This window comes from Psittacula echo, assembly GCF_963264785.1.
Source record: "Psittacula echo genome assembly, chromosome: 9".
In the NCBI taxonomy this organism is placed as follows: domain Eukaryota; kingdom Metazoa; phylum Chordata; class Aves; order Psittaciformes; family Psittacidae; genus Psittacula; species Psittacula echo.
The window spans coordinates 9,007,802-9,033,386 of record NC_137745.1 but is presented as its reverse complement, the minus strand read 5'-3'; the positions used below and the strand labels follow the sequence as shown (position 1 = coordinate 9,033,386).

At 45.4% G+C, this 25,585-nt stretch overlaps 1 protein-coding gene across 1 annotated transcript in view; it reads left to right on the top strand.

Annotated features, from left to right (window-relative positions):
* The window catches only part of FRMD4B (FERM domain containing 4B), a gene marked incomplete at its 5' end in the record, with an annotated part of 61,003 nt that overhangs the window by 11,920 nt on the left and 23,498 nt on the right, over nt 1-25,585 (top strand). Inside the window, 7 exons of the mRNA XM_080625541.1 lie at nt 3,058-3,132; nt 4,051-4,387; nt 5,373-5,395; nt 19,010-19,093; nt 20,301-20,366; nt 21,399-21,456; nt 22,371-22,457. Coding sequence (XP_080481667.1) covers nt 3,058-3,132; nt 4,051-4,387; nt 5,373-5,395; nt 19,010-19,093; nt 20,301-20,366; nt 21,399-21,456; nt 22,371-22,457 — 730 coding nt within the window. The remainder of the gene's footprint in view (nt 1-3,057; nt 3,133-4,050; nt 4,388-5,372; nt 5,396-19,009; nt 19,094-20,300; nt 20,367-21,398; nt 21,457-22,370; nt 22,458-25,585) is intronic.

The following is a 25,585-nucleotide window of genomic DNA, read 5'->3' as shown; positions in this document are numbered from 1 at the left end:
TGTCTGTGGTTAATATACATTCTTAAGGGGTTGGAGGGAAGAGGTGTGTTGGTATCTCAAGTCTCAAATCTCCAGGTGAAATGTGTTTGTTGTCAGACTTTAATCTCTGGAGGTTACACGTGGTTTGAACAAACCATGTATGTTTTCATGTCTTGCTCTGTCTGTAGGGTTAGAGATGACAGTTCCTGCGCCTCGCCATTTTTTTTAGTCTGCTTTAATGTGAGTTTACAGTCCAAAGATTTGCTTAGCACAGTTAATGCTCATTATCATCACTCTTGATCTGTGTCTTGCTAGGATTTCAGACTTGTATCTCTATGACAGTAAATTCTAGTGCTGTTGCTGTGTCTAATGAGGGTTCACTGCTCTATTCATGACCAAGCTTGTGATTTTTATCACATTCATAAGTCTGTGTAGCAAAAGGCTTGAGCTCATATCTGAATCGGGGACTAAATTCTGCCCATAGGCACTGAAGGCAGGGTTGGTCTTTACTAGCTACAGAGATAGTGACCTATTCCTGGTCTACTGTAATTGCCACCTGGTTTGGACATCTGCTACAACCTTTTATTATTCTGATGTTTGTCAGGATGACAAAAGCCACCACCTGAATCCACTGGACCAAATGCAGTGTTTAGATAAGCCAGTGGCCTTTAGGAGAGAGCCACACGATGGGCTGAATCTGTCTCGCTGGTTAAAATGATTGGTCCCTGTGCAAACTCTAATTGACAAATATCAGTTTCATCCCCTCCCTGGAGCTGCACCCACTGGTCTGTTTAAACTTATTTACATCTCAAATGTAAAAGTCTCTGATTCCATTATCAGAATTACATCCATCTACTTAACCTCATGCTGGTGACCTTGTATCCACTTGGGATAAATCTAGGAAAAACTTCCATCTTCACCTCCAGCACAGAGCTGTGTGAGAGCACTAGCTGCCCTGGCTCCCAGCCCCCCCCCCCCACCCCCCTCAGTGAAGTCTCTGCTTAAATTACCCTGGCAATTGCAGGCATTGCAAATGAATCTTTTTACAGCCCTTTTCCCCGTCTATTTTTGAAATCTGACCTTGTTAAAGTGATGCTAAGACAGAGAGCCCCCCATCCAACAGCCTTGGGGCTGAAAGATGGTTGTAAAATCAAAACACTGCCTGAGTGGGAAGAGTCGTGGCTCTGTGCTCCTGAGTGACATGTTGGATTTGTGTCAATGCAAGGCTGTCCAAACTCCTTGACAGCCCAGGGCCAGGATGGATTACATTAGAGCATTATAGCAATTTGGGGACCAGATGGCAAATAATGTTATATTATGATGGAAAATAATTCTAGGCTCAAAGGAATTGTCCAAGAGACTCACTTGTATAAAGTTAGTCTGTTAGATAAAGGCTGAGCTGGGCTTTGGGATCTCTTGGTTCAAATCTTTGCACTGCTGCTTAGCTCCTGTATGACCTCAGAGCAGTCCCTTTCCTTCCCTGTATCCCTTTCTTTGGTTTTTAGCCCCTTCAAAGGGTAGAGGTTCTCCTGATTGCACTCTGGAAGGTGTTTTTGGTGCAGAGCCTCCCTCAGATTGGCCCGTGTCCTGGTATGGCTGTATGTGATAATAATTAGGGCTGGTCCACCCTGTTCTGAGGTTAGCAAAAGCTGGAGAGCCGTGATGGCAGCCCTGAGCCTGGGGTGTCCTGTTTGTCCCCTTTGCTCTGGTCATGACACCTTCAGTATGTGTTTTGAAAGAGGTCATGTTAGGGGGACAATCTTACCTGTTCGCTCCTCAATGCAGCTTCTGATCAGATGCATTCAAAACTGAGGACGTCAGCACAGCAAAACCCTCACTATGAAAGCAGAGACAGACTTTCATCACCTGAAGATGGCAGTCCCTTTCAGCCTGTTCAGTCTCCTAAAACCCTAAATGAAGTGGTTTGTGGGATCACTTCTAACATTTGTGACCATGCAATAGCAGCCTAGTAAAGCAAGCAGAGTTTCTTAATGCTCGTATTGAGGACCAAGTTAAATACACGGAGGAGCAGCCTCGTAATTACTATTGCTAATTAGTTAATGGTCGTGAGGTGCTTTGAAGATGAAAAGTGAAGAGATGCTTGGTTAGTAAGTCCCAAACACCCCTGTAATGCCAGCAGCAGCATTGCTATGGGTCAGCAGGGACTCACTGCTGCAGTAGCTCGCAGAGTGCTGCTGAGTTTTTATTGGAGCCAGCAACAGAGGTAGTTAAATCTGGATGAGTTTCTTGCATGGATAAAAGGTGATGAGCTGCATGTAGCTGATTCACTTTGGGGCAGGGACATGGTCTTCATGAGTTTAAGGTCCCTTGTGGCCCTGTTTTCCCTGATCCTGTGGTCCAGGGACCGCTTTGCTGAGCTAGAGCCCATCTTTCCTCCTGAGCAGAAGCGCAGTGCTGGGATGACCTGATCTCTGTAATCCTCCCACTGCTACAGTTGGCTTCAGAGGCTCTTTGAGCATATGCAATTCAAGCTTAAAGAAAGGCAGCTCAGATGTGCATGACAAAGACTAACCTGATACAGGCCTGGAAGTAACAAAGTGCCTTAAAATTGCACCTATGTGAAGAGTTTCTGGGCTGTAATCCTTGCCTTTTTTCTTAAGCATCAACATGAAAGAGATCGGAAGGAAGGATGAACTTGAAGCTCTTTTTTCCTCCTAACTTGTGATGTGCTCCTCCTTTTCTTCTAATAAAATATGTCTGGGAATGCTTTGGAGGCTGCTTCTCCATAGCTGTTGCCACACCTGTTGGGAAGGGGAAATTCCTCTTGGTCTGCTGTTGTGGAGCAGCCTGGGGGAGCGCTGCTACTGGAATGTTCTATTGACAAAGCCGGCAAAAAAACCCTCCCTTTCCATGGAAATTGAATTATTTGTTTGTTCGCTTTTGGATTTGGTCTCTATGGGCCAGACCTGCAGCTGTGGCAAATCAGCTCAGCTCCAGATGTGCCTTATAGATCTCGAGCTGTCATTTCCTTGTGCCTGTATGTAATTCTGTAGATCTTCCTGCTGCCCTGGGTTTGGCACTGTTTCAGCTTTCGGACTGCTTTGTCCCCTCATTCAGCCAAGTGGGGACAGAGGACGTGTTGGGCTCTTGGTGGCACGAGGCAGGCATCGTGTCCACCACCTTCACTTGCAGGTCAGTCAGAAACAATAAATCTCTATCCATGGGCTGGTTCATGGTCTCAGTTTTATCCTTCGCACACAGTGGCTTTGATAACCCAAGACTCCAACTGTAAGGGCATCTCCTTCACTTTTCCAGCGTTACTGCTGGTGACAGTGCTGTAGAACCAAGACCAGGACTTTTGCTTATAAGCAACTAACTTTGAAAGACTGCACTTAACTTTGCAAGAAGGGAAAAAAAGGATTCTTGTGTAGTTTCGATGTTTTGGCATTTATCAGCTGCACACTGCTTAAGTCAGCAAGCACATAGTGCTGTCAGGATGGGTCGGGTTTGGGAGTAGGGTCAAGATATAGAGGAGGTTTCCAGCATTGGGGGTCCATCAGTTTGTCTGAACACTGCAGTGTACTTGTGAGAACTGGAGGTTGTAAGATTCAGGCACCGTGGGCCAAAGGAAGCTTAGTTATGTTAGCCTTGTGATTGATAAGTATTACTTATCTAGCATCAGAGATGTGTGTACCACTGTGGAACTGGGGTGGTGTGCTTCAAGCAATGAGAATCTCTCTTGCTCAACCCTGCTCGGTGACAAGTTTTTCACGTGTCTTTGCAGCATGCAGGATCAGGTCCCTGACGAGGTGTGCACACTCATAGAATCACAGACTGGTTTGGGTTAGAAGAGGCCTTAAAGCTCATCCAGCTCCAACCCCCTGCCATGGGCAGGGACACCTTCCACTAGAGCAGGTTGCACCAAGCCGCATCAGACCTGGCCTTCAACGCTGCCAGGGATGGGGCAGCCACAGCTTCTCTGGGCACCCTGTGCCAGGGCCTCAGCACCCTCCCAGGGAAGAGCTTCTTCCTTGTATCTAATCTAAACCTCCCTTCTGTCAGTTCAGACCGGTTTCCTCTTATCCTACCTCTACATGCCCTTGTCAAAAGTCCCGGTAGCTGCAATAATGCAAAGCAGCGCCCGGTAAAGTGCAGTAAAGGAAAGACCTGTGCCGAGAGGGAGGAAGGGCCGAGGCTTTGCAGGGGAGGCCGTGCTCGCAGAAGGGGGTTGCACCCCTGGGGGCACACGGAGGACTCCGGCCCTTTGGAACTCCCTGTGCCCGGAGATCGCTCGGGTGCCCCCGGTCCCTCCCCGCGGCGGGGCGGAGCGGAGCGGGTGTTCGGCGAGGCGGGGCGCGCCGCGCTCATGTCCTGTTCTTTCCCTGCACAGGGACAGATTGAAGTGGAGAGCGAGACCGTCTTCAAGTTGGCAGCGCTGGTGTTGCAGGTAAGCGGCTGTTCCCATGCAGTTCGGCCGCGGGCACCGGTGGCTTGGGCTTGGTTTAGCTCGACTGTGTTCTGCTTCTCTTTTCCTCCCCCCTTTATATGAAAGCATGCACATGGAACTGTTTTTATAGTTTCTGCAGCTGGAGAGAGGGGTGGGAAAGGGGGAAAAAAAGGTAGAAAACTTAGAAAGTGTTTTCCTCACTGGCAAGTGAAGGAAATATTTATTTGAGGGGTTTGAAATGGAAAGAAAGAAGAAAACTCACCAAAGGAAGCCATGTATTTGGGCAGATTTCCATCCAATTCATCAGTTATTCTAATTTATGTTCTGCAGATCTGGGAGGAGGAGTAGCTAAATTTGCTGATTATGCCTGTGAATCTTTCTAAAGCATATGTTTTTGATACCTCTGTTATGTTGAAATACGCAGTGCCTGTTATTGTTCTCCTTAATCAAGTTTTGTTGTACTCACAGTCACACTCTGGTTATTTACCATTTTCTATGAAATAAAACTCTGCCTTTAAAACATTGAGGATTTTTTGCCTATTGCATTCTCAGTGACAAAGTGCCACTGCAAAGCTGCAGCAGCTCCATCTGCCTGCACTGTTGTTTTCATCTCGAGTGAACACAATTCATCTCAACTGCTGACCTGCCTGTAAAGCCAACCTTTGGCTGGATGCAGTTGGCCAGAGAGAGAATTGTATTTCACTTCTTGTGCAGTAAAAGCAAGATTTGATTTGCAGTGTGAAACTCATCCCCCTCTTGGAAATGGTTTTATTTATGGTGTACGTGGATTATCTACAGCTGGAAGCATAAAGGGCCAAGTTCTGTTCCTGAATGCATGCGGGCAGGCTCCACGCTTTGCATTGCGTGTAACTGGGGTCAGGATCTGGCCCCGGAGCTGTGGGAGTGGGGAAGTGAACAATGCTGGGAAAATTGAGGACTTTTGAAGAGCTCCTGTTCTAACTCTGTCGCTGTTTTTCAATTGTAGGAAGCTAAAGGAGACTATTCCAGGTAATAACATTTTCCTTTCTAATACCAATGTGCTTGATGGATGTGTTTTTCTGTGTTGGCATTGTATTGCAAACAATCAAAACCAGGGGTAAAGTCCAGCTGCCAGCAGTGGCTGAAGAAAGTGAAATGCGCTGCTGGGCTGGATAAAATCTGGGTGAGTAATGCCTTTTGTGAGCAGGCTCTGAGGCAAAACAGCTTTTCAGGCCATCCCGCTTTGCTCCCCTTCCCGAACATGGGATGGGGAGAAAGCTCCCACACTTCCTTGCACTGTGGCTTGGGTCCATTTGGGGTGACCCTGCCTGTATAGTGGCAGCATGTGCAGATATGGAGCCCGTCAGCTGCCCACGCTGGAGATCAATGAGCCGCTTTCTTGTGCAGCTGCCCTGCAGAGCCTCTCCCTTCCCTCCCGCACTTGACCCGACAGTTGTGTTGTAGCTGGTGTGTGACCTGGTTGCTGGGCTTGTCCTTGGAAATCACTTCTTACCATGCACTGGTGATGGTAACTGGCCCTGCGGAGGAGATGGGGTCACACTGGGACCTGTTAGAGCCAGGGGAAAAGACCTTCAATTAGAAACAGCTCACTGAGCAAATAGAAATTCAGAAGGTTGGTTTTGGTCGTGTTAATGTTTTACTACTTTCTGAGTTTCCATATGGGAAGAGAGGAGTGTTTTATGCTTTGGCTACAATAGCTTTTAAGAGCTGGGCTTTGAAAATGCTCAGTCGAGAGCTGTATGCTCCGATGCAGGGGTCAAGTCGCATCTGTCTGCCAACGTGACACACTCTGCTTCCTTCAGTGTGCAGTTAAGTGCATGCCAGTGCTGCTGCCCAAGACCCCTTCTTCTCCAAATGCCTTCTTCAGCCCCTTCTCCACTGAAGGACATGCTCCATGAAGTCCATCACAACCTCCTTTTCCTTTTTGTTGGTGTGCTGGCATGCCTGCAGGGAGGGAGAGATGTCCTTGTGACTGAGATCAGCTGGGGCTGGCTGTACAATTTCTTTTCATGCTATAGACCTGCTTTGTGACCCACAATATATTGCTTATAGCCGCAGTGTGCTGCATTTTGTTTCTCTGGAAAGACAACTCATCTTGCCTGATCTCACAGGGACACCCTAAGCTTAACTCAGTCTAGGTATAGTTAACTAGAGAATCACTGTTCACTTGACGGGAGTTAACTTACTAAGCTGTAGCAGCTGGTGGCACATGCTCTCAATTCTCAAGGAAAGGGGTTAAGGTTAAAAACTACCTTTGTGGTGAAAACCTACCTTATGTGGTTTAAACTGAAGTTGACTCCTTATGTGCCGTAAGTAGGTTTGTAAGTACTGCTTCACATGGCCAGGAACTGTGTCTGTGATTATCTTCCATGCCTCTGCAGACACATTGCAAGGAGTGGATTGCCCGTGGTTACCTTTAAAAGTATTTGAAGAGAACTGAAGGGACGAACACTGCTACAAGAGTGATTTCCAAGTGCAGTCTTCCTCTAACAGTTGCATGAAAATAGCTGCAGCAATTGTTTCCTCTGTTAAGCAGAACATATGTTCTGCTCCATAGCAAATGAGCATGGCCAGCTGTCTCAGGCACAGCGAGCACACCAGAAGCAAAGGAATTTCATTTTACATATCACAAGTGGTCCTTTGGGCCACCGCTGATAAAGCACTAGCTTAATTACCAGCGTATCTTCACAAAGATACTGCAGGACTGGCCTCCCCTGCCAAACTTGCTGCGATACCAGAAATATATCCTTGCTGCTTGTGCAGTGAGTTGCCTCCATTTGCAGTGCTTTGGCTTTGGTGTGTCTGTTGTTCGCTGTCATTTGGCTATTCCACTTTGAATCACGTTTTGGAATGTGGCTCTTGCACCATTCCTGCTTACGTGAGAACTCGCCAGTTAGTATTTCTTTATATTGAATTAGTGCTGAACAAACATGGTAAATACAGGAATTGCCTGAAGCCCTAGAGATTAGCTTTCTGGAAGTGAAAAATGGGCCAGTGCAGGCAGAACTGGTGATCTTTGGCTGGCTGATTTCTCACATATGCCATAGGGAAGCTTTTCCTTGGGGAAATGTCCCACGATGGGGTCACTGTGTGAATTCCCCTGACTTCAGCTGGAAGCAGGCAGATCAGTACCAGGGTCCGGACACTTCTAACTCCTGCAGCTCTGCAGTAACCCCTTTCCCAATCCACTCTTGGATAGTATCTTGATGGCAGAGCAGCAGTCTCCTGAGAACCACCGTCCCATGCCCGTGCAGAGTGGGTGAGCGCATTCTTTTGAAACCTGTTTATTTTCAGTGAGCAAACCTGACATTGCAGCACTCAGAGAAAGTAAAAGCTTCTGCTTCTACGCCACAAAGGTTGCTCTGGAGGGGCTGTGCAGTACGGTAGCACTGACATCATGAATATCAGGATCTTTGGGGCTTGGCTGTTGCAGGTAGTTTGCAATAGGACCCCAGTGCCCTAAGCGGGGCTGTTGGGACAAGGGTATGCACCTTCTCATTTGGAGAGTGGCTTTACGTAAGATAAACCACCCAAGTCCTACTTTAAGAGGACCTTGGCTTTTAAGACATCTTGATAAGACTTAAGTACATGCTTCAGAATTGCGCTGGCAGCATGTCCATTGCATGTGAGCCTGTTTGGGTTTCCCAAAGGCAGCCTCAAATGACTGTGGGCTGCAGAAGGAACGATTAACAAAGGTGGCAGCGGACTACAGACAGTGTAGCTCACTGCACACCCGGTTCCTTTTCCTGTTGACTGAACTGGTGATCCCAGCCAAGATAATTACCCCTCTGTGTGTGATGAAGAGCATATCGCAGGGGTGCTCCATGAGCCACTCCCCCCCTTACATGGGACAGTGTCGGGGCTGTTCCTCCTAAATCTTGCAGCTCTGATGTTCCCAGCAAGTCTGGGATGCTGCAGATCCCTGGCCCTCTGCCTTTCCATGCAATGACTGGGCAGGTTTTCCTCGAGAGAAGGGATGTAAGGCTTTGCTTGTGTTTGCTTTTCGTGACTCATCCAGGGCTTCCAGTTGACGGCTGCTCTGTTTAAACTGAATTCCCATCAGTTTTTCTCTAGCTCCTGTAATAGGAACCCCAAGCAAAGTATTAGTCATTAATAGGAATTTTGAAACTCTGCATTACTTAATTGCACTCTCATGTTTGCAAATGAAAGAGAAAAAACTGCCAGCCTGGTTTTACAAAATCTTGACGTTTTAAAACTCTGTTCAAGGGGTTTTAGAAAGAGAATTTGATTCAAATTCCAGCTCCTGGCATGGCTCAGTATAGGGTGAAAAAAGTCCATCTTCTACTTATCTTAGGTATTTTATTTGAGGTGTAAAGAAACCTAATGTCTTGGCAGGCAAGCAAAATAACAGATCAGTCTGGTAATCATTCCTTGTGTAAATATGGAGCATATAATGTGTTGCCTCTTTGGGAAATGAATGATTTAGCTGTATTGAGTTTATAGACTAAGCATCTGCCCTCAAAATGCTGTACTATAGTATAGAGTATTATTTTTTTTTGTGACTTGATGAGAGTTTTTAGCTGAGATGTCCTAAATGCTGACCTTCTAGCGTTAGAAAAACAGCTATTAAAATCAGGTTAGCTATGGAAGAGTGTATTTTCTGACTGATAATCTTGGATCATATTTTCCCCTGTAACATTCCCAGGACTGAAACCCAGCCATGCTCCCTGAAAGTTAATTAAATTGTTGGAGGAGGGCTCCTATTTTCTTTAAATAGCTGACGCATTCGGTTTTGATTCTGGCCTGTGGGCTGCAAAGATAACTCCGGACTGGTATAACATAACACAGACAAAATAATGAATTCCTGATAGCTGACATGTGCGAGGCACCAGGGTTTATCGCTATAGGGGTGATAAACACGGTTTGCAAAAGGAAAAGGTTTGTGTGAAAGATACTCCTGCTATGGAGTAATTGGCTCAGAAACTGCTGTATTTAAAAGCTTTACTGAGGAGAAAATGAAGTGTTTGGTCTAGGTGCAGAAAACTGGTGTTATAGAATAGTTAGGATTGGAAAAGGCCTTAAGTTAACAATTTGCTCCTAATTAAGAGTGAGTGCTCAGCATTAGATTTTTGGGTAGGGTTTACTTGGAAAGATGATTATTTTGCCAGATAAACTGGAAACATCTCTTGGTAAAATAGAATGTGGTAATGATGATAATGTGTGCTATAAAATAGCTGATCCAAAGAAGTTAGTAATTGTCTGATAGCAAAGCACATGCTCAATGTACTGCTTACCCCAATGTCAAGGTAGCTTCAGCAGCAGGACACACCTGAGATGTGTTGGAGGCAGCTGGTCCAGCCTGTTTTTGGAAGTCTCACCAGGTTCATATGACCAAAACTCCAGGTGTGGCCATGTCCAGGACTGGGGTTGGAGCAGAAACACGAATCTGGACCAAATCTCCCAGCTGTTCCTACCCCCCTTCGTCAGGCTTGCATCCTGGGAGAGGTCTTGGAGGGCTCAAGCTGTGTCCATGTGGCAGGAATGGAGCCCACCTCGTGTGTGCTGGCCACTAACAGGCGCTCAGGCTGTGGGGTGAGATTAGAGCTGGGCTAAAGAAAGCTCTGAGATGGGTACAATGTGTGTGTCGGCTTCCCAGCACAAACCCTTTTGCTCCATGGACCTGCCTCTGTTAGGCTGGAGGAAAGAGACCTATTGTGAACCCTTCACTGGAAGCTCTTTTCCAGGCCTATGGGGACTGGGGATGAGTTACAGGGGAACATCCATGCTGACCTCAAGCAGAGGCAAAAGACCTGAGCACAGTCTGGATGCCTGTGTAGCCCTCAAGGATTGCCTTCCACATATGTCAGTGGGTGATACAAAAGAGGTGGTGGATTCACTCACGTCATCCATCAGGCACCTGTCATAAGCAGCGCTGTGGTTTAGTTCTTGGTTTTCTTTTCCATGCAAGAGTGCTTTGTAAATGCCCATGCAGTGCCATTTACAGAGGCTTTCTCTAGCATGACCCACTGCTCTGTGTGGGCTGTGTCTGCCCTGCTGTAAATCAGTGCTCGGCGCTGGCGCTGCTGTTGTACTCCTTGTGCTCCATGGCTCTTGTTTGCCAAGTGAGTCATTGTGTATTTTATCTCAGCTGCCACTCTGCACACTTTTTCTTCAAATACCTTGCTAGGCATTTGCTTGTGAACCATTAACTCTTGTCTCAGTCAGACCGAACTGTGTGCTTTCCTGAGCTCGCTCTTTCGCAATAAGCAGCTAATTTGAAACAAGATGAGCAAGGATTAACCTAGAGCCTGTTTGCTGAGGGGGTTGATTATTTATTTCACTTTATTTAGGCTCATCCAGTGAACCCAGGTAGTAAATAAACAAGCTTAGGGAAAGTCATGTTTGATGTGTATTTCATACAATGATTCCCCTGTTTGACAGGTATCAGATACCCACTTTCCCAAAGAGCTCTCTACCTAAGTGAATTTTATACCCTCTTCAGAGAAAGCTGGTTGAAAACTGCACTGATTTTTCTCTAGCATTGTGCAAGTCTTGCTTTTCTTGATGAGTTGCTGTACTTCGTTGTGCAGGTTATACAGCCCAGTGTACCATGAAGGAAGGCAGCAGGCAAACGGGAGCCAGGCAGAGAGCTGGCACGCTCCATCTGCCTGTGCGCTTGGGCAGCAGGTCTGAGATGAAAATGTTCTCTCCTGGTGTTTTATTTTTCAATAAAAAGTGGAAATTCATTGTATAAACCAGGTGCAGTTACAAAAAATTATGTAGGTAGGACCATAATTTCTGCTAGAATTTAACAGCAAGAGGGGTTTTTTCTACTGGTGCTACTTGTAAATTCATACAATTTACAATTCAGGGCAGACCAAGGCACGTATAGTCTCTGCAGTGATGTAATTTTAATGGGTTTTTACCATTTTGTATTTTAAAGCAGTTCTGTAAGAGCTCTCAAGGAATTCATAAGTATGTTTGTTATGTAGCACATGAATTAGGTGGAAGCGCTGTGGGTGAAATGAGCAAAAGTGATTAGATGAAGAGAAGAGAATGTTTTCATTAATAATCTGATCTCATGGGATTTACTGCTTGTATATTGCAGTGTAACTTTTAACATTAACATATAATTATAGCAGTTTTAGATTTGTTATGCCTGAGGTTCATGCAGTTTACTGAGGGGCAGCAAAGGGGTGGTTGTGTTTAGTCCTTTTCAGTTGTCCCTCCACGATCTTGTATTTTCTTTGTTTTTCTTTTCCTTTAAGGCACTTTTAACTCAGAGAGTCAGTGCTAGAATGGGTACAACCCAGCCACCTAGGGAGGGCTTTTGTGTGTGCTCTGCATCCAAAGCAGATGAGAGAAAAGGCAAGCGTGGTGCCAGAAAATCAATCCATCATCCCTCAGATCATCTCCTATGCAGGGGACAAGTTAGCGACATGTTGCTGTCATAGCTGTTATGCTTGGAGTAGCATCATGGCATCCACAGCCTTAGGTAAAAGATGCTCTCCCTCTTGTTCCTAGAAATACCCTCAAGCACAGGTTCAGCGTTAAAACACATTGCCTTTTCCTGTTGTAAAGTTAAACTTCATGGCTTTTGCATCACAGTGTGTTCACCTCCCTTCTGCTGAATGTCTGGGAAACTTTGTGAGGTGCACAGAGAGTTTCTCCAGTCCTGCGCTGTCAGCTGCGAGCAGGAGTTGGGGCTCTGCTCTGACCCCAAACAAGATCCTTGCTTGAAAAAGCAAAAATAAATCTGTCTTGCTTTTCCTTCCCGTGGTGGTTGGGATCCATCACGTGAGGGTCTTTTGTGCTTGGAGGAAATGGAACGACAGCTTTTCAGCCTCAGCTTTTTTGCTTTTGCAGATTTGTCAAGTCTTTATCATTGTTTGGATAATTTACTTTTCTTGTGGTTCCATGTCTGTCTGTATCAGCACACAGGGCTGTGATAACAAGCTTTAAACGCTGTTGCTGTACCCAGACAGGCTAAACCACACAACTAATATGACTGAGCTGACTTTTGTGCGAACAGGAAGAAAGTGTGAATGTTAGAAATAACAATCTGCTGCTGCGAGGAAGGCTTTGGGGCCCTTTAAGCATTGTATCAACTGTGAATAGTCACTTTTGCTCTGCAGTAAATCCCCAGGTAAAGCAGAGCTTGTCTGCTTCCCGTCTGGTCTGACAGAGAAGCAGTGCTAACATGTGCTGTTGGTATGGTTGAGCAGCTCTATAAATGTGGATATGCTGTACCAGATCTGTGGGACTGTGAGCCATCACCACTGGTAGGTGTGTTGTTCAAGGACAAAAGGGTTTTATCTTCAGAGTACTCGTATTTCACATCAAGAACTGTAAAAGAAGACCTGAGAATTTAGAGCAGGTTCAGGTCGCAGATTTTCACTGGCTGTGGAGTGCTGCTTCTTCAGCACACTGCTCCTCTTCCGCAAAGTGGAAATATGAACAGTGCTTCATCTGCCAAGGTGGCTCTGGGAGCAGGTCACGTTCTTACTTGTCTGGTTCCTATGTCCTCAGATACAGTGGTGCATGCATATAAGAGAAACGTTGCTTTTTCCTTGGTGCCCTTGGTCCATCTTCCAAAAGCCAACAAGTAGGGTCACCAAACCCCTGTGAGATCAGTAGGCACTGCTGCCGCTCTTCTCTCAGTGTCAGAGAGAAATTGGCCTAAAGGAGCAGGTCTGGATCTGGAGGTCAGGCTTTGGGGTCCAGAGCTGTGGTCCAGCCTATGCTAAGTGTGAGGAAGGGTTGCCCAGCCCCAGCCTCACTGTGTGTTTGGTGCATTTCCCTCAAACTGTGAGGCTAAAGCACAGCGTGAGAAGCTCATAGCGTGGCCGCAGCTTAGATGCACAAGAAGCCTGGTGCTGAAAAAGCCATCTGCACTGCTTATCATGGTCCTTTTCACGTACAGGGTTTGGAAGGCTCTTAGGAATGCTCCTTCAAATACCTTTCTGAGCAGGTGGTTCCTACCTGGTATTCAAGTGGCAGACTTTGCAGCCGTGGCCCAGGCAATGCTCCCTGTTGGCTGTGGGTTAAGGTTCAGCTCTGGCTGTCCTGTGTCAGTGGGAGCCCTTTGTTCATGGCCTTTCTGCATCCTGGTCTTCCTTCAGTAGAAAAACAACTTTCTTGAGTGTGCCACCAGACCATGAACTGAAAGGTTGGGAAATGATGGGAAACGTCTGGCGTTTGTCACAAAAGAGGATTTGTCAGAGAGCACACTTCAAAATCCTGCTGCCAAGATCCTGCTGCTCTGACATACTCAAAAGCTGCTAAATCCATTGGCTCTTCCTGTACATTCCCTGCTCTGTCTTCCATCCCCCATGCTGCACTTTTAACCCTGCTCATTTTTTTTCCCTTCTCTTGCCTTTTGCTGCTTTCTCCTCGTGCCTGGTGTGACACCTTGAAAGGCAGACCAGCCTCTATGGAGTGTGAGGTTGCCATGCTCTGCCCTTCCATTTATTTTAGAGCGAACCAAAGCCCACAGAAAAGGCACCTGCTGCTGCAGCAGTCTGGCTGCAGTGTGATGGGCTGTGTTGCTGGCTCCTATCTGTGATTGTATGGAGAGGGAGCTCCTTGGAGATGGAGGCTACCCTAAGTCTGGTCACTTTTTAGAAAGCTACTTCAAGACCAGGTTGAGATGTCGCTAGCAATATGAGATGTTCTTGTACTGTTATATACTTGTACTACTCACATAGCAAAGGAATTCAGTGGTTATTCTCAAGAAACGACATCTGAGTAACCTGACCAGCCCTCTGAAAACTTACCTGGTCAAGCTTTCAAGTGTCTAGTCTAATTGTGTGCTGTTTCTGTGTGTTTATTTTGCTAGCTCTACATATCTTGAACAGAATAAGCAGAAAAAGCCTAATAGGAAGTTTCTGAAGCATCTTCATGGTGCAGGGTAATAATTGTATCATCCTTCAGCTGGGAAGTTCCACTCTTCCTTGTATCTCATATGTGATTCTTAGAAGCATCTGTTGATTGTTAGGTGTCCATGAAACAACTTTCAAGTTAACAGGAGAGGCTGGTTGGTATTTTCTAAAACCAAGGCCGCTCTAAATTCCACCTGTGGCATGCCTAAAATTCAGTTGAAGAATCAAATATAAAATAGTGACATTCAGAAAGACCCAGGAGTGAGTTACTCTAATGATCCCATAACACAAGAGTAAGTATTTATGGGAGGTCAATAGGCTTTGAGAACAGAGGAGAATCACCATACAACGCACTTACCCAGTGATAAATTCCTGCCTTATAAAGTGTTATCAACACAGTTTAGCAGGGGCAGACACACCTGCCATCACCTTCCTCAGTTAAAAGCTGTCTGAAGTCCTGTCTTTATCAAGTTGTTAATATTTACACAGATGTGGGCTGATAAGCTTTTCTGTTGTACTCCTGTATATTGCTCTTGCTGCTCTGGGTGTGTCTATTGCTGCTCATGTTTTATGCTAATCTCATTAATCGGAGCTCTCACACTTGCATTAGCAACAGGCAGAAGCTGTTTGTGGCAGTGGGTGCAGGGAAAAGCCTGGACAGCCATTGACAAATGGTCCTAGTTAGCAAAGCTCTGTGCATCTTTGCCTAGCAGTGAGTGTTATATCACTTAGTACAAGCTGTGGAGGTGCACTTTCTGTGAGCATAAATATGTAAGTCTTTTGAGTAATGTGCTTTAGGCAGAGCATGCCATGATAATCTGGCTTGGTTCCTTCCCTGATTCCTGGTGAGGTTTTAGCAATATGCCTAGAATTTCACTGTAATGTCAGTTGTAGGAAGCATGTGGGATTGGTCCTGTTTTGCTGCTATAATTTGAATGTGGGAACTCCTATTCCTAGTACGGTACATGGTTAAATGCCGCTTTTAGTTATTTTAGAGACAGGCTGCCCTTCCATCTCCATAGAGCTGGCACTGATGTGCAGGGCATGCTGCATCTAGCCCAACGTTTGCTCATGTTGGGACAGAGAGTTAAATATGGACAGTACCAAGAATGCAAGCTGAAGTTCAGCATGAGGAGGGGCTGATGCAGATTTTCAGTTACATTGCCCAGATCAATTCAAATTCTGCTTGATACCTGCTGGAGATAAAGCTCCCATTTAAAGGGTGGAATAGGAAGGAAAGGGTCCATCTGCATACTGGAAAAATACTTGAGATGAGAGTTTCCTATAATCTCCTGGGGAATAAACAAGCCTTTTGCCAAAAAAAGTTCACTCCCATTGACTAGGGGCGATTTAAGTTGATGCATTGAAATTACACCAAGAACCACCAGTCAAGAAGCTCCCTCCTTAGCAGAGGTCAGATTAAATGCAAGTGGGCCTCTCTGACCTGACAGCCAAGTCCTCCTCCTGCCCTGATGAGAACCGACCATGGACGCGCCAGATACAACACTGGTGTGTTTGCCTGGTAGATAGTGTAGACGGTTGGACATCTGGAGCCGGGGCTGTCTGCCCTGTGATTTCTGTGTCATCTTGTGGTCGCTGTGAAACCAAACAGGAACAGGTAATAATTCAAACCGTCGCTCCTGCTATCTGGAGTTGTCACCTCTGGGGATCGGCTGGGTCTCTGAGGGCTTGGGAAAGTGATCCTGAAGGTCAAGGGGAGACGTGCTTGGGCTCCTCGGTGCAGATGAAATGATAATGAACTCTGTGGAAGGAGGGGGAGGACCCTTTGAGGCTTTTATTATCCCTGAAGCCGTGAATCATCCCAAATGCTAATCCTCAGGCATACAGTCAGCAGATCTGGGCTGCTGTGTGCCAGCCTGCGCTGTCTGAAGGCATGCAGCACGCAAGGAGCTGTGCCCTGTTTCTCTCAGGTCTTTTACATTTTTCTAGGATTGTTTCATGCTTTATTTTACAATTGTGCAGGGGGAAAAAAAAAACCCAGCCCGCATCTGGTTTCTCAGAGACTTTCAGGCCTTATAAGTCCATTTTGATAGACTCTTTCCAGATGCACATGGATTGGATGGGATGTCTGAACCTCAGACTACGAGGTTGGGTGCTTTCACAAAGGCAAGTCTCAATGGACAACTTGGCCTTGTTAAAGAGGTGCATTCTCTGCTGTTGTAAGAAGTTGGATGGGTTCGTAGGTTGGCACAAGAACAGAGAGGGTCCAGCTCTGCTGTAAGTTGTCACTTGCCTGCTAACGAACTGCACTAGAGCCTGTGGTTTGGCGTCCGCGCTGGTGGGACATGCCCTGCGATGTGACGTAGACATGATTGCACCTCTTTGGTTGCTGTATGCCCTAGCTCAGAGCCCACAAACCTTGCTGGGGAGGTTGGTGTGCTGGCTGGCTGGTGCTTGGTTTAAATTCAGTGGTAGACATTTCCATATTGATGAGCTGCTACTCATCACTCAGGCTTAACTAGCGTCCTCATTTTGGCATGTGATAAAGTTGCTACTCTACCATGTCCAGAGGCAATGGACCCAAAAAACAAATGGGAAGGCGAGTAGCCCTGCTGGAAACCATGAACTGTGCAGAAGGTGGCATTTCAGAGCATGGTAGGGTGCAGATGCTGGGATCTGTGGCACATCTGCAGTCTCAGTTATGGGGAGGCTACTGGCTCCATAATGGTTGGTGAAGGAGAGGTTGGGACCTCTCCACCTGTCTGTCATAGTGACAGCTTGGGAATCACCTATCTCCGCACCCAGCTCTTCTGCTGGAGTTTAGCCTTTGCCTCCCAGCATCAGCTTCCTTAGTGCTTCAGCGCTTGCCTGGGTGATTTGTTGTTTGCTGGCAATGAGGTTTCTAAATACAGGTTTAAAGATCAGCATTAAACCTCCAATTATTAATTTTGTGAATCTGAGAGTCTATATCTGGAGGAGCAGACAGTTTATTTGGAAAATAAACTGTTTTGTTATTGCTTCCTTCCTACCTTGCAGTATTTCCCTGCCAGTCCTGACTGCTACAACAGCCATTGAAGTTAGGAGTCAGGCTTAAAAACAGGAGGAAATGTGTATTTTAATCATGAATTATCCTGTTAGTATATGATTGAGGTTGGAAGGAACCTCAGTAGGTCATTTGGCCAAACCTTCTGCTTCAAGAGGAGTCAGCTGTGAGATCAAGCCAGGTTGCTCAGGGACTGTTTCTTTGGTTTTGGGGCATTTTGTTCTGGCTTCTGGGGCCTCAGAAGGGTGTGCTCTGTCTGCATGTTCATGCGTTTCTACAAAACCCTCATAATCTACCTTCTCCCTGCAAGCTGAGATGTCCTGCAGCCTTTTGATCCCTTAAAAATGGGCTTTTAAGGGGTGAATAAAAGCCTCTCAGCTTTTGTGAGCATTGGCTGTATTTGAGCATTGGGAGGAGAGATCCTGATTCTCTACCCAGCTGTCCCCCTTTGTGGCACTTGGGTGCTGGCCAGCTTGCAAAGAAAAGTCCATATTCCTGGCAGAAGAGTGCTGGCCCGGCAAGCAGCTCCTTGTGCTAATTGACCCCCTTCTTGGCAACTTCATCAAAGACATGGAAGAATAAATAGGCTGTTGATTGAACTGTTCCCTCGTCCCCAGAGGTGGTCCCTCTTAGTCAGGGTTAAGGCACATTGTCAGGGCTGGGGAAGAAGCTTGCAGAGCGGTTAGCCTGTGCTCACCGAGGAACAAAAAGCTTTCATTTACTGTGCTTCCCACGTGATATCTGCCATGTGAGATGGAAATGTGGCAGGGGTTTGCTGCAGAGCTTGGTCTGTGGTGTCCACAGAGGAGGTTTCTGTGCTCTGGTCCACTCTGCTGATGCACAGCATGCTGATTTTGAGGGAGGAGGGGAATATAGCTCAGATGGAATCTCTCATAGTAGAACCTCATGAAAACAAAGGTTAGAAGCAGGAAAGCGTCTTCAAGGAAAGCCTGGATGCAGAAGTTGAGGTGGGTGCTGATGGATGTGACTGACGCATTCTTTACATAGAAAAGTCGTGTTGGTGCTTGCTGGTGCTGCCACGAAGGCACGCAGAAATCCTGCAGAAATGAGGCATGCAAGTTTCAGCTGATAAATTAATGGAGCATATAAGGAGAAAACATGAACCATTTTATTTAAAAACCTCCTTACAGGCATCAGTATCCAGCTGGGTTTTGGTGACAAATTGCAGTCACATACTTCAACCCCTTTTATTACATTCCAGGCAGGGTCTGGAGTCCAAAATATTTAACCTTTCTGTAGAGTGAGCAGTCCAGGAGAACTGTTTTCAGTATCTTGAAGTGTATGAACTGAAACCCTTTGTTTTGTATCAGATCAGTGTTCAACTCTGAATATTTGACAAGTACCATACTGCTTCATGCTAATTATTGTCTAGCGGTAGGATTTTAGCTGAAGATAGAGCAAAACTTAGCACCTTTAGACTTGCTTTTGGGCAGAGGCTTTTCCTTCTGCAGCTCTTTCAGGGCTCGTTCTGCACTCAGCAAATAGAGTGAGTGTGTGGAAAATAAATATTGATACGGTGCTCCTGCCTCAGTGGCCTGAGCATCACGTGTCTGCATAATGGGTTACAACAGGAGCCTGCATGACACCATATACATCACTGCCATGTGAGAGGGCCTATAGAGTTACGTTGCTGTGACAGCCTGATATGGGACAATGCACTATGTTCCTGGGTAGCAAATAGCCCTTTCCTTCTGCTGAAGCTAATGACTGCATCTATGATTCACTAACAGTGACTCTGCCATTTTTTGGTTTTAGTGATGAAAACACTAGGAAAGACTTGAAGACACTGCCTGTTTTTCCTACCAAGACACTGCAGGAGCATCCGTCACTCGCTTACTGGTGAGCTATTGAATTTAAAATGTCCATCATTGCTATGAGTGGTAATGACAAGATCACTTGTAAGCAATTTCCCACCTATTTTAAAAGTTTTCAGCCTGTATAATATAGGAGTTGGAGTTAAATTCTTGTGTTCAAGCATTTCCAGTTTCTAGGTCATAAATTACGCAAGATCTGATGCAAATCCCTCATTGAAAGTTCGCTCAGATTAAATTGCTGGATCAGAAACTGATGGATCAGAATATGCAGGGACCATGCATTAGAAAGAGCTGAAATCTGAACTCCAGCCAAGCCTGGGTTTGCAAAGAGCCCCTTGCTCTTCACCCATCACACAGAGGAGCCTCTGTGGTGGGTTGACCTTGGCTGGCTGCCACATGCCCACCCAGCTTCTCTTCCCAGCAGGACAGGGGGAGAAAATAATCTGGAAAAGCTGGAAAAAGAAAGGCAGGTCCAGTTTTGTGGCTTAAACCTGCTGCAAAGCAACAGAGCATTTGGGATGAATCAACAATATTGTTTCCTTGGAGTCGATGCCCTCTGTGCAAGTTTGACTCCCTCATTTGTTTCATTTTCTTTAGGTTTGATGTGTACCTGATGGATTTTTCCAGTGTACCAGTACCTGCTTATGATTTTCAGAATAAATAGAATACATACTGCTGGGTTTTTCTTTGCTTTCTAGTGTCTGACACTTAAATGCATATTTTATTTCACATTCTGCTAAAACGAAATGTTGAAGTATGTGAGGGAAAAGTGCAAAAAGGTCATTGGTGACAAGTCTGTATTTTTTCCCACCTATATAGTGTCAGAGGAAAAAATACACAGGACTGAAAACATTCCTGGTTTAACTTCTTTTGTCTTACATGGGTAGCATTAGCCATCCTTTGAAGCTTTGGTCTGTTAGAACGTGAAAATAGATTTATACAATTAGTACCATTATTCTGCAGCAGCATCTGCAGCAGAACAGGCTGATCTGAAACGATTTGTTAATTAGTCTGGAGTGTGGCATGGGATGGTGGGGATCATCCAGGCAGCTCCACACTGCCTAATGAAGGGTGGGAAAGGAATCAGTAAGAAGCAGAATGTAAAGCAGAGTGTGAAACATGCAGAGGGGCACTCCTCTGCATGCTGAGCAGGCGCCTGAGCTTCCGCAGATGCCGTCACACATGAAAAAAGTCACTGAGCCTCTAAATTGGGTTTTGTGCTTGGTTTGCAGTGAGGACAGAGTAATCGAGCATTACAGACAAATTAAAGGTCTGACCAGAGGACAAGCCATTGTTCAGTGAGTATGACACTTGTTAACTTGTCAAGATGATATTTTTACTTTCCTTTATTTCTTTTTTGTTGAGTAATGCCAGTGCAGGATGTTCTGGTCATTACTGCCTGCAAGCTTTGCCATTTGTATCTGTGGGGTTTGTTTCTTATTGAGCGATATTGCAAAGTGAAGTTATTTGAAGTTTCATTTTCACAGGCTGGCAGTGAAGGTTGTGTGTTTATATTTTCATACGCCTCAAATATAAAAGCAGTTATCTAGATCTTACTTTATTGGCAGATTCTTTTCTATACCCTGCTTGCTATCAATTAGTTTTCGCACCAAACTCTTAAGGGCAGGTGTTACCTTAGCCCTAGTAAAAAAACAAATGCATGTTTGTTGGCTTGTTCAGAATTTGGCTTTCAGAAGAACAAGGTCTCCCAGGATGCATACAGAGCCTGTGCAACTTTAATTTACTGTTAATATTACTGTACTTCCTACAGGCAAATGCAGTGTGCTGTGTTTGAGGTGATAGCCATGGTTGTACAATGTAGGCAACTTGTTTTCCTCACATACCTTGATGCCTGTAACTGTCTCAGTAATTCAGGGGCTTCTTTCAAGAGGAACAAGGGAAAAAGTTGCCTGAATTGTCTCATGGAACAGTGGTACAACTGCTTAAACACTTTCATTTGGAGCCTATCCATTGCAACCAGAGCACCATAATGGAATAATTATGAGCAGGTCTTTACTATCAATATTTCCCAAAAGGCTCATCTGTTCAGTTCAGAGTCTTTACTTTGTTTTTGACCTTCTGATAGGAGATTGACTATTTTGCAGTATGAGAGATTTTCCGTTCACTTTAGCTGTGCCAAAATACCACATCTTTCCCCGAGCCAGGATGCTAAGTTTTTCTCTGAAAACATGGGCCTTCAATTGTTAAGATCTTCAAAATATGATAAATGGTAAATGACATGTCCTGAATGTATGTGTGAAAAAAAATATGTTAATAGATGTTGTTCCCTCCAGAGAAAATGATCTGATACACTATAAATCTGTCTACAGGTACATGAAAGTCGTGGAAGCTTTGCCAACATATGGAGTTCATTACTATGGAGTAAAGGTTAGTAAATGCCCATAGATAGTGTGATTGCTCAGCTTATTGCCTGTGATTACATTCCTATAGGAACAGCTTGATGATTCAGTACCCTTCTGTCAGTATTAAACTCTGCATTTTTCAACCTCTGTAATTTTTCCCCCTTCGTTATTCTTTAAGAATTGTTTCCAGAGAGCAGCAAAGTATTACGTGCTACAGAAAATGGAAAGGAATCTTTGTAAAACCTTTTCTAATCCTATCAGGAGCTAAATTCTTAATTAAACTGGGTAACACTTTGAGATCCAAAGCAGTCAATAGTTTCCCCAGAGACATTTCTAATCAAGATTAGGAAAAAATAACAGGGTAGAAAAGACTACTTCTAACATCAGGTAACTAGTGGAGAAATGCTGAGAAATACTTTTGGAGGCTGATGGAAACACACTGTTTATTCCCGTTTGTAGAGCAGAGCCTGGGCCAAAGTGCTTTGTGCAGAAGAGCTCAGCAGAGATGGTGTCTCCTTACTTTGAGTCATGGCCATGACTGGGGTACCCAAGAAGCTGATGTTTTGTGCTGTTCTCTCCTCCTGTGGCTGTCTGTGCCTGAATTTAGTGGATGCAGTCATTGGCCACAGTTTTTTCTATCCCGTACCTTTTCCCCCTCACAGCCACTCCTGCAGCGAGTGACACCGCGATGTTTCAGCAGCACTGTAGCTTTTCTTTTGTCCACTGTGCACAACCACCACCCAGTTTCTTACCTCTGCCTCAGAAGGCAGGGGGAGAAAGTTTCCACATTCACTCCAGCAATCCACTCCACATAAATTTGTTTGCAAAACAATCTGTGTTCTGTACCTACTCGTACTTGTCACAGAAAGAAATGGGCTGGAATCCTGTATTGTGTAATTCTTAAGTAGCTCTTGCTTCACGTAGATGTCCACTTTTCAGGATAAACAAGAAATCCCGTGGTGGCTTGGAATAAGTTACAAAGGAATAGGCCAGTACGACTTACAGGACAAAGTTAAACCCAGAAAAGTAAGTTCTTTTCATCTGATTTATTTTTTGAGGGGTAGGTGGGAGGGTGTTACATGTGAGAGTAAATGACCCAGGCTTGGAGGCCAAAGGAGAATTCCGCTGGCTCTGAGGCAGTAGCACTCCCCTCACACAGATAGTGAAAATTCCCTTTGGGAGCTTTAGCTTATGTGTTGTCTTGAGTTTGTCTCAAGAAAGTCTGAACAGGAATTTTGGCAGCCTGCAGGGATAACTATCAAAGTATGAAGCAACCGGGTTTCTGCAAATCCAAACCTAAAGGTCTTGTACTCAAGCAGTGTTTTCACTTGGCTTTCATAGGTGTTTTTTGTGTGTGAAGTGATAAAAGGCTCCACTGATATCTGTGAAATACAAGGGGAACTGCTGGAAGCTGCAGGCCTGCTTAGGCAACTGTATGTTTCCATGATGCAATGGATTGTAAGGGGGATTGAGAGTACACACCAAATACTGAGGGTTGCTCTTCTCTTTTTCCACCCCCTTGCTCTCCTTCAGAGTGAGCTCTGCCAGCAGCATCCTTTGTTTTTTAAAAAGGGCAGAGGGTCCTGTATTGCACTGCTGGCTCCCTTCAAGCCCCCATCAGCAAGCCCTAGCAGGCTTCTGCTGCCAGCCTTGGAAACCCATCATGCAGCTCAAGCACACGATGTGTTGGGAGCTTGCCCAGTCCTGTAGCTGCATTCATGTCCCTGTGACAGGGCTGAGCCCTGAAAGTCTTTGAAGTGCTATTTAACCCACTTGGCTGGCGGAAAGAACCAGGACTGCACGTGCAGGAGCCACGCTGTTGGTCTGGGCAGTTTCTTTCTGGTCATGTCTTCATTGAAACATCTGAGGTGTGAGGAGATGAAGACCTGGGTTTTTGCTGTTGTTCTTCTCCAGGAATGATGTGGGCAGGAGTTCACATGAAGCGTGTGCTTCCTGTCAGGGAATTTTACATTTGCAAAATGATATGGTTTAGTGTGTTTGTGCCAAAAAACACAGCTTAACAAAACTTCCTTCTTAAGAATAATTCCCCTTCAAGCTTCCAGCTTGATCTTCTTTTTTTCCAGAGCAGGCTATGACTTGGTTTCTTATGGTATATTTATATACCTGTGTGTCCAAGGTTGAACTCATATGTCCTTACTTTGTTTAGTAAAGCACAAAGTGTCATCCCAAGCCTGTTTTACCACACCTGTTCCACATGACAAAAAGGGAACCCTAGAAAATCAAGTCAACATTAATGCAGCCATTGATTGTCAAATGAAGGCATCAAGGAGCTACTCTTGCTCTTCAGCACTGCTTTTAGGCAACATCTATAAGATTTTCTGGTCAGGTCAAAGACACATCGTTCTCTAGCCAAGCTGTCCAGCTGTGACCATCAGTGCTGTCCAAGAAAGTGCAGCCTGCCTGGCTAGAAGCATTGCTTCTCCAAGCAGTTTTTGTGCTTGTGGGATTTCAGTTTACAACATCAACTAGGCAGATTAAGAGAAGATTTTAAGGGCAGCAGGGCCCAGATGCCAAATCACACCCTGTACAGTTAGTGATGAGGCGTTGCCTTTGAATTGGGCTGCATTGAAGAAAAAATAAAAGCCAAAGGTCACCTCTGCAATGGAAGTGTTACAATGGAAATTGTAACAGTTGTCTACTTTACTGTAGTTATACAACAGGGAATAGTGATTAGAAGGAAAGGTGGGAGAGAGGAGCCTGAATGCAAAGGGAAGGTTTAATGCCAATAAGGTGATTGAAAAAGTGGGGCTGAATATGGCTGTAGTATCCTTATGGGTTCGTGTCTGGTGTCAACAGGAGGGGCCAGGAAGGCCAATGGCATCCTGGGGTGTATTAGAAGGGGGGTGGTCAGTAGGTCGAGAGAGGTCCTCCTTCCCCTCTACTCTGCCCTGGTGAGACCGCATCTGGAATATTGTGTCCAGTTCTGGGCCCCTCAGTTCAAGAAGGACAGGGACCTGCTGGAGAGAGTCCAGCGCAGGGCAACTAGGATGATTAAGGGAGTGGAGCATCTCCCTCATGAGGAAAGGCTGAGGGAGCTGGGTCTCTATAGTTCGGAGACGAGGAGACTGCGGGGTGACCTTATTAGTGTATATAAATATATAAAGGGGGAGTGTCATGAGGATGGAGCCAGGCTCTTCTCGGTGACAACCAATGATAGGACAAGGGGTAATGGGTACAAACTGGAACACAAGAGGTTCCACTTAAACTTGAGAAGAAACTTCTTCTCAGTGAGGGTGACAGAACACTGGAACAGGCTGCCCAGGGGGGTTGTGGAGTCTCCTTCTCTGGAGACATTCAAAACCCGCCTGGACACATTCCTGTGTAACCTTATCTAGGTGTTCCTGCTCCGGCAGGGGGATTGGACTAGGTGATCTTTTGAGGTCCCTTCCAATTCCTAATGTTCTGTGATTCTGTGATACTTAAGCCCACAGGCTGTCCTGAGTCATGACAACTTTTAATGTATGGCTAAATATGTAGACAGTTTCTTTATGCAAAAGACATGTTTCAGGGTTTGAAATACAAAATGCACTTCTGACATGATCCATGGAAGTAATGGGAATCAGATCGCCTTCAGAGGAAAAGCAGATGCTGGGTGTAGAGAGACACCCACATCCAGACTTGGTTTTGGAGTTAAAATGTTGGATGCTGCTGTTTATTTCAGTGATGCAGCACAAAGAAGTTTCCTTTAACCAGTATTGTTGCTTTGTATTAGAGCACATTTCAGAGAGAAAAGAGTCTGTATAGCTTGCCTGAATCTCATGAGGAGTTTAGCAAGCACAGTCCTCTTCAAAGCTGCAGGCAAGAGAGGAGCAGGCATGTAAACTATGCCTGTCTCTTGGAGCAGAGATGCCAGTTCTGCTGGATTTAGCAGAATTTTCTTGCTTTGCTTTGCAGGATGGAGCCAAACTCATAACTGCCATGTGCTGGTGTTATCCTGGTGTTTATACTGTGGATCAAAAGTGCTGTTATGTTTATCCCTAGCCATCTGGGGAAGAGCATCCTTATTGTGCATTTTTTCAGTTAGTGATGTTTAAATATACAAGCAGCTGATTAACTGAATGAAAGGGAAAGGCTGAGTCCAAGTCTAAGGGAGGCTAAGCTGGTCTTTCCTTATTTTAAAGATACAAGTGATC